Here is a 13,948-nt window from a genome sequence, read left to right as displayed (position 1 = left end):
AGAGAGAGAGAGAGAGAGGGAGAGCCCACCGTCGTCGTCTCGGGGATTATAAACGAATGCTCCGTCCCCGCGGAAAGAGAGAATCGCGAGCGGGATAAATCGCCCCTTTTCGATTCTTCGGACTCGTGCTCCGGCTCCCTTATGCACGCGGCCGATGAAACGCGTCTCTCGTAGAAATATTTTATGTGGTACAAATATTTTTCTATATTTTCTGTGCCCACACTTACATCGAACTCTCCTTTATAATATCTCAAACATTGATAAAATAAATAGATATTTATACAAACAGATATTTTCGTAGAACATAAGAAGAGAGATATCAAAATGCGTTTTATCATGGAAAATTGTTTTATTTATTTATTTATAAGTAAATTATTACCTATGGCATTTATAGAATATTTATGTAAAATCATGTAAGTCCATAGACGAAAGAAACATATGACGTTGCTCTTCCATATAATGCGAAATTATATATTAATGTGACTGGCAATTTGCACATTTGCAAAAGTCAATAATTTCGAAACACTTTAATCCGTTTGCTGCCGGTACTACCGCGAAATATTTCCGCGAAAAACCGTCGCCAGCTCTTTAACCTTTTTATCCGTTGCAAACTCTTTAGCTCGTCGTCTCGACGTTTCTTTCCGTTGACATGCGGAGTCGTAAACGCGAGACGCCATTTAGTTTCACGAGACAAAAGTCCAGAGCGAAAAGCGGTGCGTAACGCCTCGCCACCCCCGCCACTATCGCCGTCGCTGACTCCCGTGGAAGCTGCAGTTTAACGAGGCGACGATTATCGCGATTATACGAGTGGCTATATGATGACGACGCGCGGGAGAGGTGAAGGGGGAGCGCTGCCGGGAGAAGAAGCGGCTTAACCGGTGGCAGCGTCGGGGGCAGCGATGCCGTCACGTAGAGTGGTTTAATGGCGCGTATCGAGCATCCGGCCGGCGATGTTCAGCGGCGCTTGCACCCACTTATTCGTTGAAATCGTCCGAGAGTTTATAAGGGGTTGGGGAGGGAGGTAGAGAGAGGAGCTCAGGAAGGAGGAGGAAGATATTTCCTAAAGACGTAAATACAAACGAAGCTAAGAGCTCACCTCTCGGCGGGTGGTCCGAGGCCCCCCACGGTGCTCGGTGGCGGCGGCGGCGCCCTTATGGGGGTTGGCGGTGGCGTCGAGACGCCACCCAGGGACGGCTGACTTGGCTGGGGCCGGGGACTGACCGAGGCGGAAGTCGTGCTGGGGCTCCTGGAGCCGCCGCCGCCGCCACCGCCCCCGGTCCCCTCTGCCACGGCGTCCTCCGTGTCGGCAGCGCTGCTGCTCGTCGTGGTGCCCTCCGGATCGTTCCCCGTGGGACTCGGGCCCGCCGACGAGGACGTCGGCGCGGCCAAAGCGGAAGATTCTATGTTACCGCTGCCGCCGCCACCGCCACTACTCCCGTTTCCACCCTCGCGTTTGCGTTGCTCCTCCTTCAGTCGTTCACTCTTACGCCATTTCGCCCGCCGATTTTGGAACCATACCTGAAAATTACGATCGCCGCCGTTAAAATAGATTAACCTTATGCTTAAGCTTCAAGGAATCGATAGTGGTAAGTGGAAAGCGTAACTTTGATGCAGAAGTTTCTGCTTTATAAGTAAAGTTACTGAATTAACTTTTTTTTTAAATGAGTCGATAAATTCTTTTTACACAAAAAATATATTGCTAATATTCAGTTCGTCGTTAATTGATACATAAATGTAGAAGAAATATACATTCAAATCTGTTACATTATCTGTTACACACTCACCCCCTAATATAACAACTTTTGCCCCGCGCTTTTATTTTGTGTCTTTAATATATGTTTTATGTCTTCCGTAATACAATTTTAGGATTACACTAAATATGAATAAATATATCATATCGCGATATACGTGCATCCAGGGAAGTTAAACTTCTCAAAAGCCAACTTCGCGGAAATTTGCATAATTCTCTGATTCAATTCTCGACATCTCAGTCATCTGACTGTACCGCGCGCGCGGACGAGAGGGTTAAGTCGCGCGAAAGTCACAGAAACGACGGACGAGAGGCAGACGGGTGATGGAGAAAAATGAGACGGACGGTCGTACCTACGGCACTCCGCAACGTCCGCAAATGTGCAAGGATAATTGCATGCGCGGGGGAGATGGCATTCTGAGGCAGAGAAAAGCACGAGGGTGCGGCAGGTTGGTTGGGCGAATGTGTGGGGGGAGGGGAGGGGGTCGTTGTGGGAGGCCGGGGGCACTTTCCGTCGTGCATGTTCAACGAGCCGACAGCAACCACGGCGGCCGAGTGTTTTTTAAAAAGCTCGAGTTCCGCTAACGAGGCTAACTTGACATAATACCGGCTGAAATAGACTTTATTACACCCAGCGGTTCTCCGCCGCTGACTTTTGTCCCGACAATGGGTGTACGATAACTTGGTACTGGCGCGGAATCCTCATTCGGCGTGCCGGATACGCCAACTAGTAAGTAAAACGTTATTTGCAATCATAGCTATGTTTTATAGGACGTAAAAATTAGTTGATTCGAAAAATTCGTTGCCCAGAAAATATCCGATGTGCCATATAAAGTGATATTGCGTTGAAAAATATAGCGTAAATCTCATTGGACAACTGCACGGTTTTCGAGGAAAATTATTTTGAAAGGGAAAGATTGTGCAAAATATATTTAAGAAAAGAACAGACTACGGATTTCACAAAAAATAGTCCTTAGTAGGAAGAGCTGAAATAGGATTGGCACATCCTATCCTGTGTAATGGGTCTGGAAAATGATTATCTTACATTCGAGCGCGGAACTTTCGCAAGAGGAAGCTCGGAAAATGGTTTAATAAAATAAATACGATGGGCACGACTCTTCACCGCCACCTCGAGCATCGTGGGAGGATGGAGGATAGGGCGGCAGCCGGGGAGATATAATAATATCCTAAGGGTTACGGGGGGGAGGAGGGGCGAATAATAGCTGGGAACAAAAGCCATGGTTCCGTAGGGATCACCGTCGTTTTCTCTTCCACCCTCGCGCGATATTTCCTCTCTCCACTTTTTTTTCAATACAAATTTAATCTGAAATTCGTTGATAATGGGCGTAAAATGTTTTTAATCGGCCGCACCCTCGTTAAACGAATGTGCAATGTCGCTCTTTGTCGCGGGATTACCGATCGCACGTATCATTGTGATACGCTTTTTAAAACGGTGACAACGATAACTACTGATTAATTCACGGAAAGCTGTTTTTTCAACAGCTTGTAAATTGAAAAATGTTTGCTCTTTAATAAATTCACGTTTACAAAAATTTCCTTCTCGTTCCTCACTTCTCGAACGCAATTCGTGGATTCAAATAATTTCGTCAAAACTGTCGTACACAGATAGAGATACTAATATTTTCATACTGATTCATACTGATAAACTACTTTTCTCGAGGCACTCGATCCGCGGTTCGTAAAAATGTTCTGCATTTTATAACTCCAAAGTAGCGTAGATAACCACGTGAAGAGAAGTGAAGAGTTTCGCGAAATCCAATCGCCGAAAATAGAAGAGCCAATGTAATCGGCGGTGCCCAGCATCCCCGGTCCAGGGATCGCGTCGCGTCGCACGAGCGCAGGTGCGAGCGGCGTTTGACGCGGCGCGGTGCGGCGCGTCTAATTCACGCACGCCGGTAATTGCCGCCTCGCACATGCGTGCACGTACGTGTGCGAGCAAACGTTACGCACACACGTACACGCGTTGCGTGTGCGAGGAGATATATATACGCACGCCCGCCGTATGTGACGAGATGTCGTGTGGTACGTGCCTCGACGATACAATGGACCCTCCTTCAACCCTCCCCCGCCCGTCGCCCCTCTAGGAGGTTCTAATTGGAGCCTGGAGAAGAGGACGGGCGCTACGTAAACGCGCCTATTTGTCCATTATTCCAGATTCCCTTTGTCTTCGCTAATGAAACAATGAGTCTGCGCCGTAATTGCGTCACAGTCAGACCAACCGCCTCTCTCTCTCCCCCTCTGTTCCTCATCCGCCTCCCTTCTGTCTCTTTCATTGTCATGTGCACACACCGTCGTCTCTCTCGTAAAGATTGCAGCCTCCTCGGCTTCGTAAATCCGCACAATGCACGCCAGGCTGCCTCTTAGACTTTGTGATCGAGGATCCTTCGCGAGTCAGGATATTAATGACGGAAGGGCGAAAGCGCCGAGATACAATTAACTCTTTCGGGTTTGTCAGAACACACGAGCTATGTTCTACACTATGTGTAATTATAAAAAAAAAAAAACATTGCGTGAAATAATTATAGTAGAAAATCGAATTGATAGTGTTACAAATACAGCAGGAGTTTTGATTATCGAGGTATATTTGAGTTGGAAATTGCGAAAGCTGTCAAAAGGTATCGTCCGAAACTCAACGGAGATGCATGTTGGCGTCTGCCGAGAAATCAAAAGCCCGCCATTGGTAATCAGATATCCTCTGCAGATGTTCCGACAGGATTTTAGGCTGGAATCGCTGTTACGCTGCAGGGATTCTCAGCGCGAATTACCGCGGCGTGAGTAAATATGGCCGTGAGGACGTAGCCGGGAGTACAAAGTAATCCCGGAGATTACCGGCTTACTCTGTCAGAAGATTACGTCAGGTCGAGGGTGTCAGCGCGCCTCTTGGGGGTCCAGGGCTCCCCCTCCGTCCTCCCATTCTGCCCGATTCGCCCCTCTGTACACATACGCTCTCGCTTTTGCGGCAACATACCGTACCCAGCCGCAGACAATCGATCATAATCGCGAACTTTTACAGATTTTCTTTTTAATTTTCAATCAGTTACTGAAGCCCCAAAACATTTTCATCCTGCGACTAAATCTCGCGTGTTTCCCGTCGCGTAACATCATGCATAAAATATACGACGCGTTATTTTTCGTACGATAAATTATAAATATGGCAAATTTTTAAAACTCGGGAGTGGCAAAGGACAAAAATCGATAAAAAAAAAATTGTCGAAATTTCGCTTTGAATCGCGGAAATCCGGTTTACGCATATTTTTCGCGATATAATCATTTGGATACTAATGGATACGTAGGCGGGTAATATACATTCTATTGTGCGCTCCCTGTGCGGAAATATTACGCGAAAAACGTAAAGCGCGAAAAATGTTCTCGGAATTTCTCTACTTAGCGCTCTACGAAGGCGGACAAAAAATTACCGGGTTGCCGCGCGTAATTTTCTCATCGCATTAAAACGCGGAATCCAATCTCAATGCGCTGAGACGCATTAAAAGATTAAGCTCGCTGCTGCCAATGCTTGGGACGCGAGCATGCGAACATTCTGTGAAGTTTTAATGCACGTGCTTTCATGTTATCGAATAAACGTGATTATACAACGTGATTAGCATACTTTCAAGTAACCTGTTTTAATATATCTTTAAATATAATGCACAGTGCTTCTGCCATAAATTTATTCGTCTCCCTTATTCTAATGGATTCTTCTTTTTTTTTTATAATTTTCACCGGATTATAGACATTATTACATTACGTGCAGCAAGATACTTTATGAGAACTGAGAAAATAAAAGTGAACAAAGTAAATAATTATGTTAATGATAATTCAGCAACGCACCCGGCTGCTTTTTGTGTACTTGAAAAATATTCATAATCCGAAAAAAGAATCTAATTCAGGTTGTAGGATCGCGAGACTTTATGGGATAGTTGTAGGACAATTGGATTGAAAAGTTCGGCGGTGAAAGAGAGATCTCCACGTGTATCATTATCATGCTCACCTGCACTCTAGCCTCCGTGAGATTAATCTTCATGGCCAGATCTTCCCTCGTGAAGACGTCCGGATAGTGAGTCTGCGCGAAGGCGGACTCGAGTTCCTCCAGTTGCTGGAGGGTGAAAGTTGTCCTGTTTCGGCGCTGCTTCCTCCGCACGAAGGAATCCTCGCCAACTCCGTGCAGTGCTGGGTGATAGGCGGAGTAACTAGTATCTGTAACAAATCCGGAGAGTACTGCAAAGCAGTTGTTTATTTCGTATACGTTTGTAGAATATCGCTTCTGTAATTCCTAATTGCTAATTTGCGCGAATTTCGTTTTCCACGCGAGGATCTCGAAACACAGTTAGTGTCGATGAAACAAGTGATAACGACTACACGAGTCGAGCGATAGTAAATCGATATAGGTACTAATAAATATCAAAAATATTTCGAATTCATTTTTATTTTAATTATATAATTATATAGCGTTAATAGTTTAATTATGTAACACGTTTTTATAATTAATGTTAATGATACGTGTTGCGACGATATAAAGAAAGTATTTTCACTTCAGAGGGACGAGTTCGACGAAGTTTCGCCTTTTAATTCTTGATAGATTCGAATTTGCGAAGTTCCAGGAGAACTTAGTTCGGTACTCCGCATATTTGCCTGTGCTTGACTAGGGTTTGCGAAACTCGGTAACTTCAAGAAACTTGTGAGTTACTGACAATCTCGCGGAATTTTCAAATTTATACGGCAAGCGTTATTGCAAAATAAAATGATCAACATAATTTCGTGCTTTTTCGCAGGGAATTTGGGATAGTTTACATTATTGCTTATTAATGCAAGTTGTTGTACCATTGGATAATAGAAGAGCCGTACACGGTAAACGTAAATTAATTCAATTTAATTGAATTCAATTTAGCAAGCGTATAATAATTGAATTCTTCGTATCGAAACATCTTTCTCAACGTCTTTCTGCCGTTCGGAACTATTAATATAGAAATTCGGATATTTCATCAGAAAGGTCATAGTATGATCATTTCATATTCGATTTGACATTTCAACAGAAATTTATTAATACGTAATTATATTGCTTCTGCGTATTATTTTGGTACGACCCCAGCACGCGTATTTTGTCTCGCCGTTGCAATTACGCGAGCAGACATCAGGGCGCATATTAATTAAAAATGTTCAGGGAAACGTGGTTAACTGTGATCGCGCGCGCGCGCGCGCACACGAAGGATCGAAAAGTGTAGCGCCGATATAAAGGCATCGGTCGGGATACACGCGCATACAACGAGACGCGAAGTGGGAGCAGACGTTACGAAGCGCGGCCGGAACCGCTCATCAATGATGCAGAGCAATCAGCGCAATTAATTACCGCGGCGCTAAGCCCCGGCTTAGCGAAAAACACAAATTAATTTCCTAAGCTCATAAAAATTCATGCCACTCTCTCTCCGGCCGTCTCTCTTTCGCTCGCGCACAATGTCTCCTCTTCCTCCTCTCTTTTACCCTCTTCCCTTTATGTCTCTCTTTTGCTCTTTCTCTCTTTCTCTTTCTCTCTCCCTTTCATCCTTTCGACACAGAGGATGATAACGGCGATAGAAGGAGAGAGAAAGCGAGATAGGGATAACGACGCATGATGGTGTTGCGCCATCAACGGTTGCAGAGCCACATGGTTGCATCCACAGGGGCGCATCGAGATGCTTCGCCCCGATGCCGCTGAAGTTTCATAACTGTCACGGACGCGCAATTATATGCTACGGTCGCCGCGATCTCCCGTAACGTTTGCAAGATTAATATCAATGAGGATCCGCGAGGATTTTCGCTCTAAACCACGCACGCGAAAATAAACGATTCGGGCTTTCCGGACCGTCGGTATTTTATCAGGGCGTTTAACGACGTTGCGGGCTCGCGGATGCACTTAAAACTTTGTTTCCGCTCGCGCTCCCGTCTGCATGATTATCGTGCCCGATACGGATTTGTTGTAATATACGAACGGTGTTGCGCTTGTTTGTCGCGTAATTTCCTGGAGAATCGCCGTTTCCAATCAAGAAACGACAATTATATAATACATATGATCCGATAATATAATTTTGCTCGGCATATTTTGCACGCATGTGTGCAATCTTTTAAACGACACTATTTGATTGTAAAAGATAGAAGAGAAGTTCTTTCGTGCGTAATGTCGAATTGACGAACCACGAAGCTCTGTACAGTCATCTTGCGAAGTATACACCGTAATGCAAAAAAAATGTTTCCCCATTCTCGGTGTATCGATAAGCAACGACCGTCGTTGTTGCCGCGGCTGCAAAGAAAATGAAGATAGAGAAGCGAATCGGGTGACGACCGCGGTGGCTAAATAAATTTGCCGGTGCCCCAAACTGAAATCCACTCAAGATCTTAGATTAGAGTCGGTCCGAAGTAAAGCCCGGATCCAGACAACTCGTACAACTCATCGGGAGTCGGTCTGATCCAATTTATTAGTAGTATCCCGAGTACAGAGGAGAAAGAGCGAACGAGAGAAAGGGGGGGGAGGAGGAGAGAGAAAGACCTGGCGACTTTTGCACTCGGGACGCACGTGCAACTCCTTTTCGCGACACGCTTCGTTGTTGTTGATTTTGCCTACAGAGAACGTGAAGGAAACGATCAATTTTTCGCGTAAGGAAAGCACGGGACATCATTAATTCACGCATTTTTTACAAGAAGCAAAACCTCATATCTTTTCTGGATAAGATTTAATAAACTCTTAATGTCTAGAAATCATTGCATAAGATTGCTGGATTTCATTCCCTACGTGTAGCTTTTATTTTTTTACTTATTTAAATTTTTTAGCATAACATATATGACATGGATATTTGCACGTGTAATCAGCTCTTTTATAAATTAATTTAAAATAAGCTGAAATATATATAAAAGGATTTCAATATATGTAAAGATAAATCAAAGATGTAAAAATCAGGCTCCTTTAAACAGAGCTTCGTCTTCGAGAAGAGATCGAGTTAGACTCAAAATTTAATTCTGAAACTTAATTCTAATTTTATTTGCTCCGTCTACGTTGACTTTGTATTTTTACATGCGTAGGCGAGCAATTCAAAATTATTCCAAACGCGCGTCACGATCCTCCATGATCGCCCGTATCCGTTGCACTTGCGGACTGCAGGTCTCGAAGGCACCCAGAGAAGAAGGGGGAGACCGGTGGTGGACCCGTGGAAAAACTACACGTAGAGAACGAAATCTAATGACACCCCGACCGTTACTAATGACGCTAACGAGGTAGTTAGATGTTAGAGCGAATGTCGGTGGGTCTGGACCGTGGGCCGAGGGAACCCACTTACCGACTTATCACGTAGTTACCTAATCTGTTTATCCCAACGGGGGGTAGAGGAGGCCAGAGAGAGAGAGAGAAAGAGAGAGAGAACGGAGAGATAGAGAGCTACGAGCCAGCGGGGACCGGGGGAGACAGACGAGGGGGCAATCGGGAGCTGGAAGGGTGCCCGGACGTCCCTGAGGACACCCGTTCCCCCGGACCCCCAATTCCCCCCTGTCTACCTCGACGCCCTGTTCGATCATCTACCGGAGAGAGACCGCTGCGCCTCCCACATTTATGAGCCTCAATGGGTATTGTGTTTTAAAGAGAATATAGAGAATAGGGCGCGCGTCACACTTCCCACGTTCTTGGATTTGCTAATAGCGATTTGGGCACAGAGTGAAATAAATGGTAATGATTTTTGGGATATTTATGTATATTTTATGACAGCATAAAATTGATAGAATATAGCGAAAATTGATTTTTGATCAAACTCCCTTCGCTGCTTTTGTTAGATTTGCTCGGATGTCAAAGTCAGAATTGTAATATATGATACTGCATCATTGAGCTAAAACAAATACTATATTCCTACGAATAATGTGTGTTGATAATAAAAAAAATAATTAAAACAATATATAAGAGGACGAGAAAAAATCTCTTCTTGTTAGTATATAAATTTTTGATAACACATATAGCGCTATTTTTATCGAAATTACAAGTCGCTCCGTATAATCATAAAGTCGTAATTAATAATAATTTATAAGGCCTGATATTGTATTTCGTCGTGATTAAAAATGAAATTTTCGAAATCAGATACTTTCCGTTTCAGTGAAAACCGGAATTAGCGAAATAAATTTTGCAAGCATAATTCGATAACGATAAATCACCATCGCTGGCCGGCCGGAGACATGTCGAGAGAACATCAGGTTGCTTGACAGATCGCGCTGAAATTCGTCATCGGGAATGGGACGCGACTTGGAAAACGATCGGTGAATAGGCAAACTGTCGTCAAAGTTCTGGGTAGTGACTCGGCTCGACTGCCGGCGGGACGCGGTTTAACTGGAAGTTGGCTCGAAGTGCAAATTAAGTTTAGCGGCCGTCCAGTTTGTAGCGTCCACTTTGCGTAACTCGGTCTAGTCGGTAATGTAACTTCATCGATGTGTTCCGCTAGAGCAAGTGCCAGTACAATCAGTCTGCTCCCCCTCACCTTCCCCCAAGCCTCTTTCCTTGCTGTATACCCGGTGTCTCTTTCTGTCTCGATTACGCTGTTCTCTCCATCATGTTTTCTTCCCAGGATTTGTTTTCGTGTTTCTTCCTTCGCCTCTTTCGTGAAAATAATCTCAATAACGTAGAAATCTTTTAACAATTTATCATTTATGTGAAAGTGAAGAAGTTGAAAGAGAAAAATGATCGATTATTTGTATATTGATTCGATTTACGTATATAAATATCTAGACACTTCTCTCCATCTTTATATTATTTGTCCCTAAAGTTTTACGTGAAAGTTTTACATATAATTTTACATAATTTTACATAATTTTACATAATTTTTCGAAAGATTGCTGTTCGAAACTGCCTCCTTGTTTTCCTTACTCGGCGCATAAATCTAAAAATTTCCCTGTAACATTTTACAGCGATTTCGCACGGTATGCCTTTCGCGATCGAAAGTCGACGAGGGGGCGAGTCGCGAGGTAAAAAAGAAGAAGATATCGCGTGTGTGCGCGCGCCCGCAGCAGAAGAAATCGAATTTTTACTTACAGGGGTGAGTCGGGGCGAAAGGATACTCCAGGGATGGTGGTAATCGCGGCGCTGGGAGGCCCGGGGGGCAGTGGTAGCAGAACATGCCTCCGGCCCTGGCCACGCCGCCCCCCGGCCCGCCGGCCCCTCCCGCGCCAGCACCCGACACCTGCGGTTGACTCGACGGCTGTTGTTGCTGTTGCTGCTGTTGCTGGTGGTGGTTATTGTTCGGCTGGTGGGCGTGGACCGCGCCAATCTGCAACCACCCGTCAGTGTCAGTTGATTTCATGATCTCTTCCGTGGTAAAAAAAAGAGAGAGAGAGAGAGAGGAAGATCGCCGCACAATCGGAGGTTCAAGCGAGCTTTTTTTCCCCACAATTGCTCCCTTTTACGTCACGAAATAATATTTTCAGGAATGCGCTTCAATTTAAACGTTACTCCTGCTTATCTTAATAGATCGCTAGGATAGAGTTCTTTGCCTTCAGTGGGGTTTATTAAAATTTAAATATTAGATCCAAGGAAGAAATAGGTAATTTTCGATTTGTACTGCCTTAAATAAGGCTGTTGTTAGATCACGATTGTGAAGAATTATTGACAAACTCTCCTTTCCTAAAATAAGTTAAAATATAAAAGGAATTTAATATAAAAAGACCAATGAAAGATGTGTAAAAATCAAACTCCTTTATACAGAGCTTCGTCTTCGAGAAGAGATCGAGTTAGGCTCAAATTTAATTCTGAAACTTAACTCCAGTTTCACTTGCTCTGTCTACATTGAGTTGATAAAAATTCTAAACATTTGAAATTAAAAAATGGACACGTCTCTAATCGTCTTATGTCATGCCCACCCTTCCATCCGGTCAGATTTTTCTGGACTCGCCGGGGGAGTATCGCGATGGCCCTCGAAAAGCGCAGCATCGGGAGCCACTTCCGATTTCGCCGTGCGACGCGCGGATTTTCGAAAGCGGGGTGAAACATGATTAAGAGGGAGCGCGACAGCGGCGTGCTGCAGCGGGGTGGGCGGTTATACGAGGGGGGCAAGCGGGATGCTGGGGAGGGCAAGGGCGCGGAGGGGAACGGATGGGTGGCCGATTACGCCAATCCCCATTAGAGGGATTGTAAACTCGCGTAAATAAATAATGTATATATCGGCGAGAGAGGAGCGCTGCACGCGGGATGAGAGAGAGAGAGAGAGAGAGGGAGAGAGAGAGAGAGAAGCGGCGCGACGCGTAGAGGGCTCTTTGCCTAAGCAGGCATCGGTCGTGGAACTTAATAAACGGCGGAGTTATCAATTTATAATGGGTCGGCATGTCGCGCATGCGCGTGCCTACGGGGCCCCGCCGTTTCTCTCTCGTTATATAACGGCGTGCACGCGAGTGGCTTTAGAGAACCGGTGTACACTAACTATACCCCCGGTCCCCCTCATCACCAACGACCACCCTCCCGCCCCCGGCCGCCCGCGCCCGCCGTTAGCCCCCCTCCCGTTATCTCTATGCGGCTGTTTATCTCGCTCGCTCCATCACGGCGTCTCCCCTTCATCTCTCGCTTCTCCCTTTATCCGCCACTGCTGCACTGTCTCTCCTCCTCTCTTTGCGGCTCTCCGGTACGAAGGGACAAATTGAATTTTAGATCATGGCGTGTTCCTGTGGGGTCCGCGAATAGAGAGGGACAGAGGGAAAGAGAGAGAGAGAGAGAGAGAGAGAAGGGGAGAGAGAAGCGCAGAGGCGGACGTCGAGATGATACTAATTGAAATTTGAAATTGATATTAGCGAATTATTACCCCTCTCCCGTCGTTCTGCTTGGCCCAACGCAATTACGGCCGCGTGTCGGGTATCAAAAGTAATTGCTGCCAAACTTAACAAAATTCGAGCAATTCTCGTTTCGGCCGTCTGACCTCCGGCGAAAACGACGCGTCGACTGTAGTCAGTCCCTTCCCTGATACATATACGCTCATACGTACTGCTACGGAATATACTTTTAACGTGATACCAAATCGTGTTAGTTGTCCGCGCTAGTAGGTTCCCAATAAAAGCAGACACTATTGACGCATCCAGCTCAAAATCAGTTAAATAAAGCGCGCCCTTCAATGCTCAATTTCAAACAGTTTCATTATTTTTTCGTCTTAATTTGGCAAATTTTAGATATTTAGATACCGGAAGTATATTACAAAAAATTAAATCATTGGAAGGAACGGCCAATTATGAGCCGAGCGTCATAATTCGCTCGACTCATAATTATTTTACTGGAGCTTCTACTTCGATTTAATTAAATTATTATTTACATATGTAGTATAAATATATTTTTTTCAGTTACTATTCGTGATTATATATTAATGGAATAAAGCATATTTCTCGTCGAATCTGGGACTCTAAAAATTAAAGAAGATATATATTTCTTATCTTAAAAAAATCCTGGGTACTTTATACTATCTATATTTTATATGTGTATATAATACATATATAATTATATACTATTAAATATATAATATATACATTATGTATCTATATATAGCGCTCGTATATAATGAATAAGTACCAAATCCTGTAAAGAACGTGTGCCAATATGTTTGAAAAAATTATAAACATTTCATCAAAAGTACCCGACAATTAATGGCGAACAACTAACCGATTTATCGCAATACCAATAGCTCGAGGAAACAATCGCGATCTGTTCATTCTTCGTGCCCCATAAATTCGTCCGCTGTGGGTGGCGGTGCTATTGGTTTTGCGTTTGCCGAGAGTTAGAGGCATAATGACGGGACATACGCACCGACAGAAGGGACGAAATGTAGCGAGGCTAATCCGCGAGGGGGAACATGGGGCCCGCGGGTGTCCCCGCGGCACGCGATGGAACCTCGCGGGGGCTTGCGCTCGCCGATCTCACCCTCGCTATAGCGCCCTGGCATACGCGTCTTTCTCTCGCCCCCCCCCTTCCCACCTCGTCTCTTCTCACCCCGCGCGAAATAGGGTCGGCATGTGGTCCTAGAGTGTATTTGCGGTGTTCAACCAGCCGGGCGAAATATTATGCCAGTGTTTTATTGTGCGATCATCCCGACGGCGGTGCCCCACTGCGCGCGAGGGCGAAGGGATTGCGGCTACGAGTGTTGCGGTGAGTGTTTACACGTTGGCACACGCTGTCGGATTTGTTACACGCTCGTTATGCGAGGCGCG

At 45.1% G+C, this 13,948-nt stretch overlaps 1 protein-coding gene across 2 annotated transcripts in view; it reads right to left on the bottom strand.

Moving 5' to 3' along the window:
* Positions 1 to 13,948, bottom strand: part of LOC112451928 (cone-rod homeobox protein) — a 37,966-nt gene that overhangs the window by 5,585 nt on the left and 18,433 nt on the right. Inside the window, exons 2-4 of one of the 2 annotated variants that reach the window (XM_025011839.1) lie at positions 10,803 to 11,037; positions 5,760 to 5,986; positions 1,097 to 1,518 (exon numbers count right to left, since the gene is read on the bottom strand). In XM_025011839.1, the coding sequence (XP_024867607.1) occupies positions 1,097 to 1,518; positions 5,760 to 5,986; positions 10,803 to 10,887 (734 nt within the window). In that variant the 5' untranslated portion in view covers positions 10,888 to 11,037. The remainder of the gene's footprint in view (positions 1 to 1,096; positions 1,519 to 5,759; positions 5,987 to 10,802; positions 11,038 to 13,948) is intronic. The other variant, XM_025011849.1, reaches the window with a different exon arrangement.

The sequence above is a fragment of the Temnothorax curvispinosus genome, unplaced genomic scaffold (genome assembly GCF_003070985.1).
Source record: "Temnothorax curvispinosus isolate PA1 unplaced genomic scaffold, ASM307098v1 QBEX01000258.1, whole genome shotgun sequence".
In the NCBI taxonomy this organism is placed as follows: domain Eukaryota; kingdom Metazoa; phylum Arthropoda; class Insecta; order Hymenoptera; family Formicidae; genus Temnothorax; species Temnothorax curvispinosus.
This window is presented reverse-complemented; position numbering and strand designations above follow the sequence as displayed.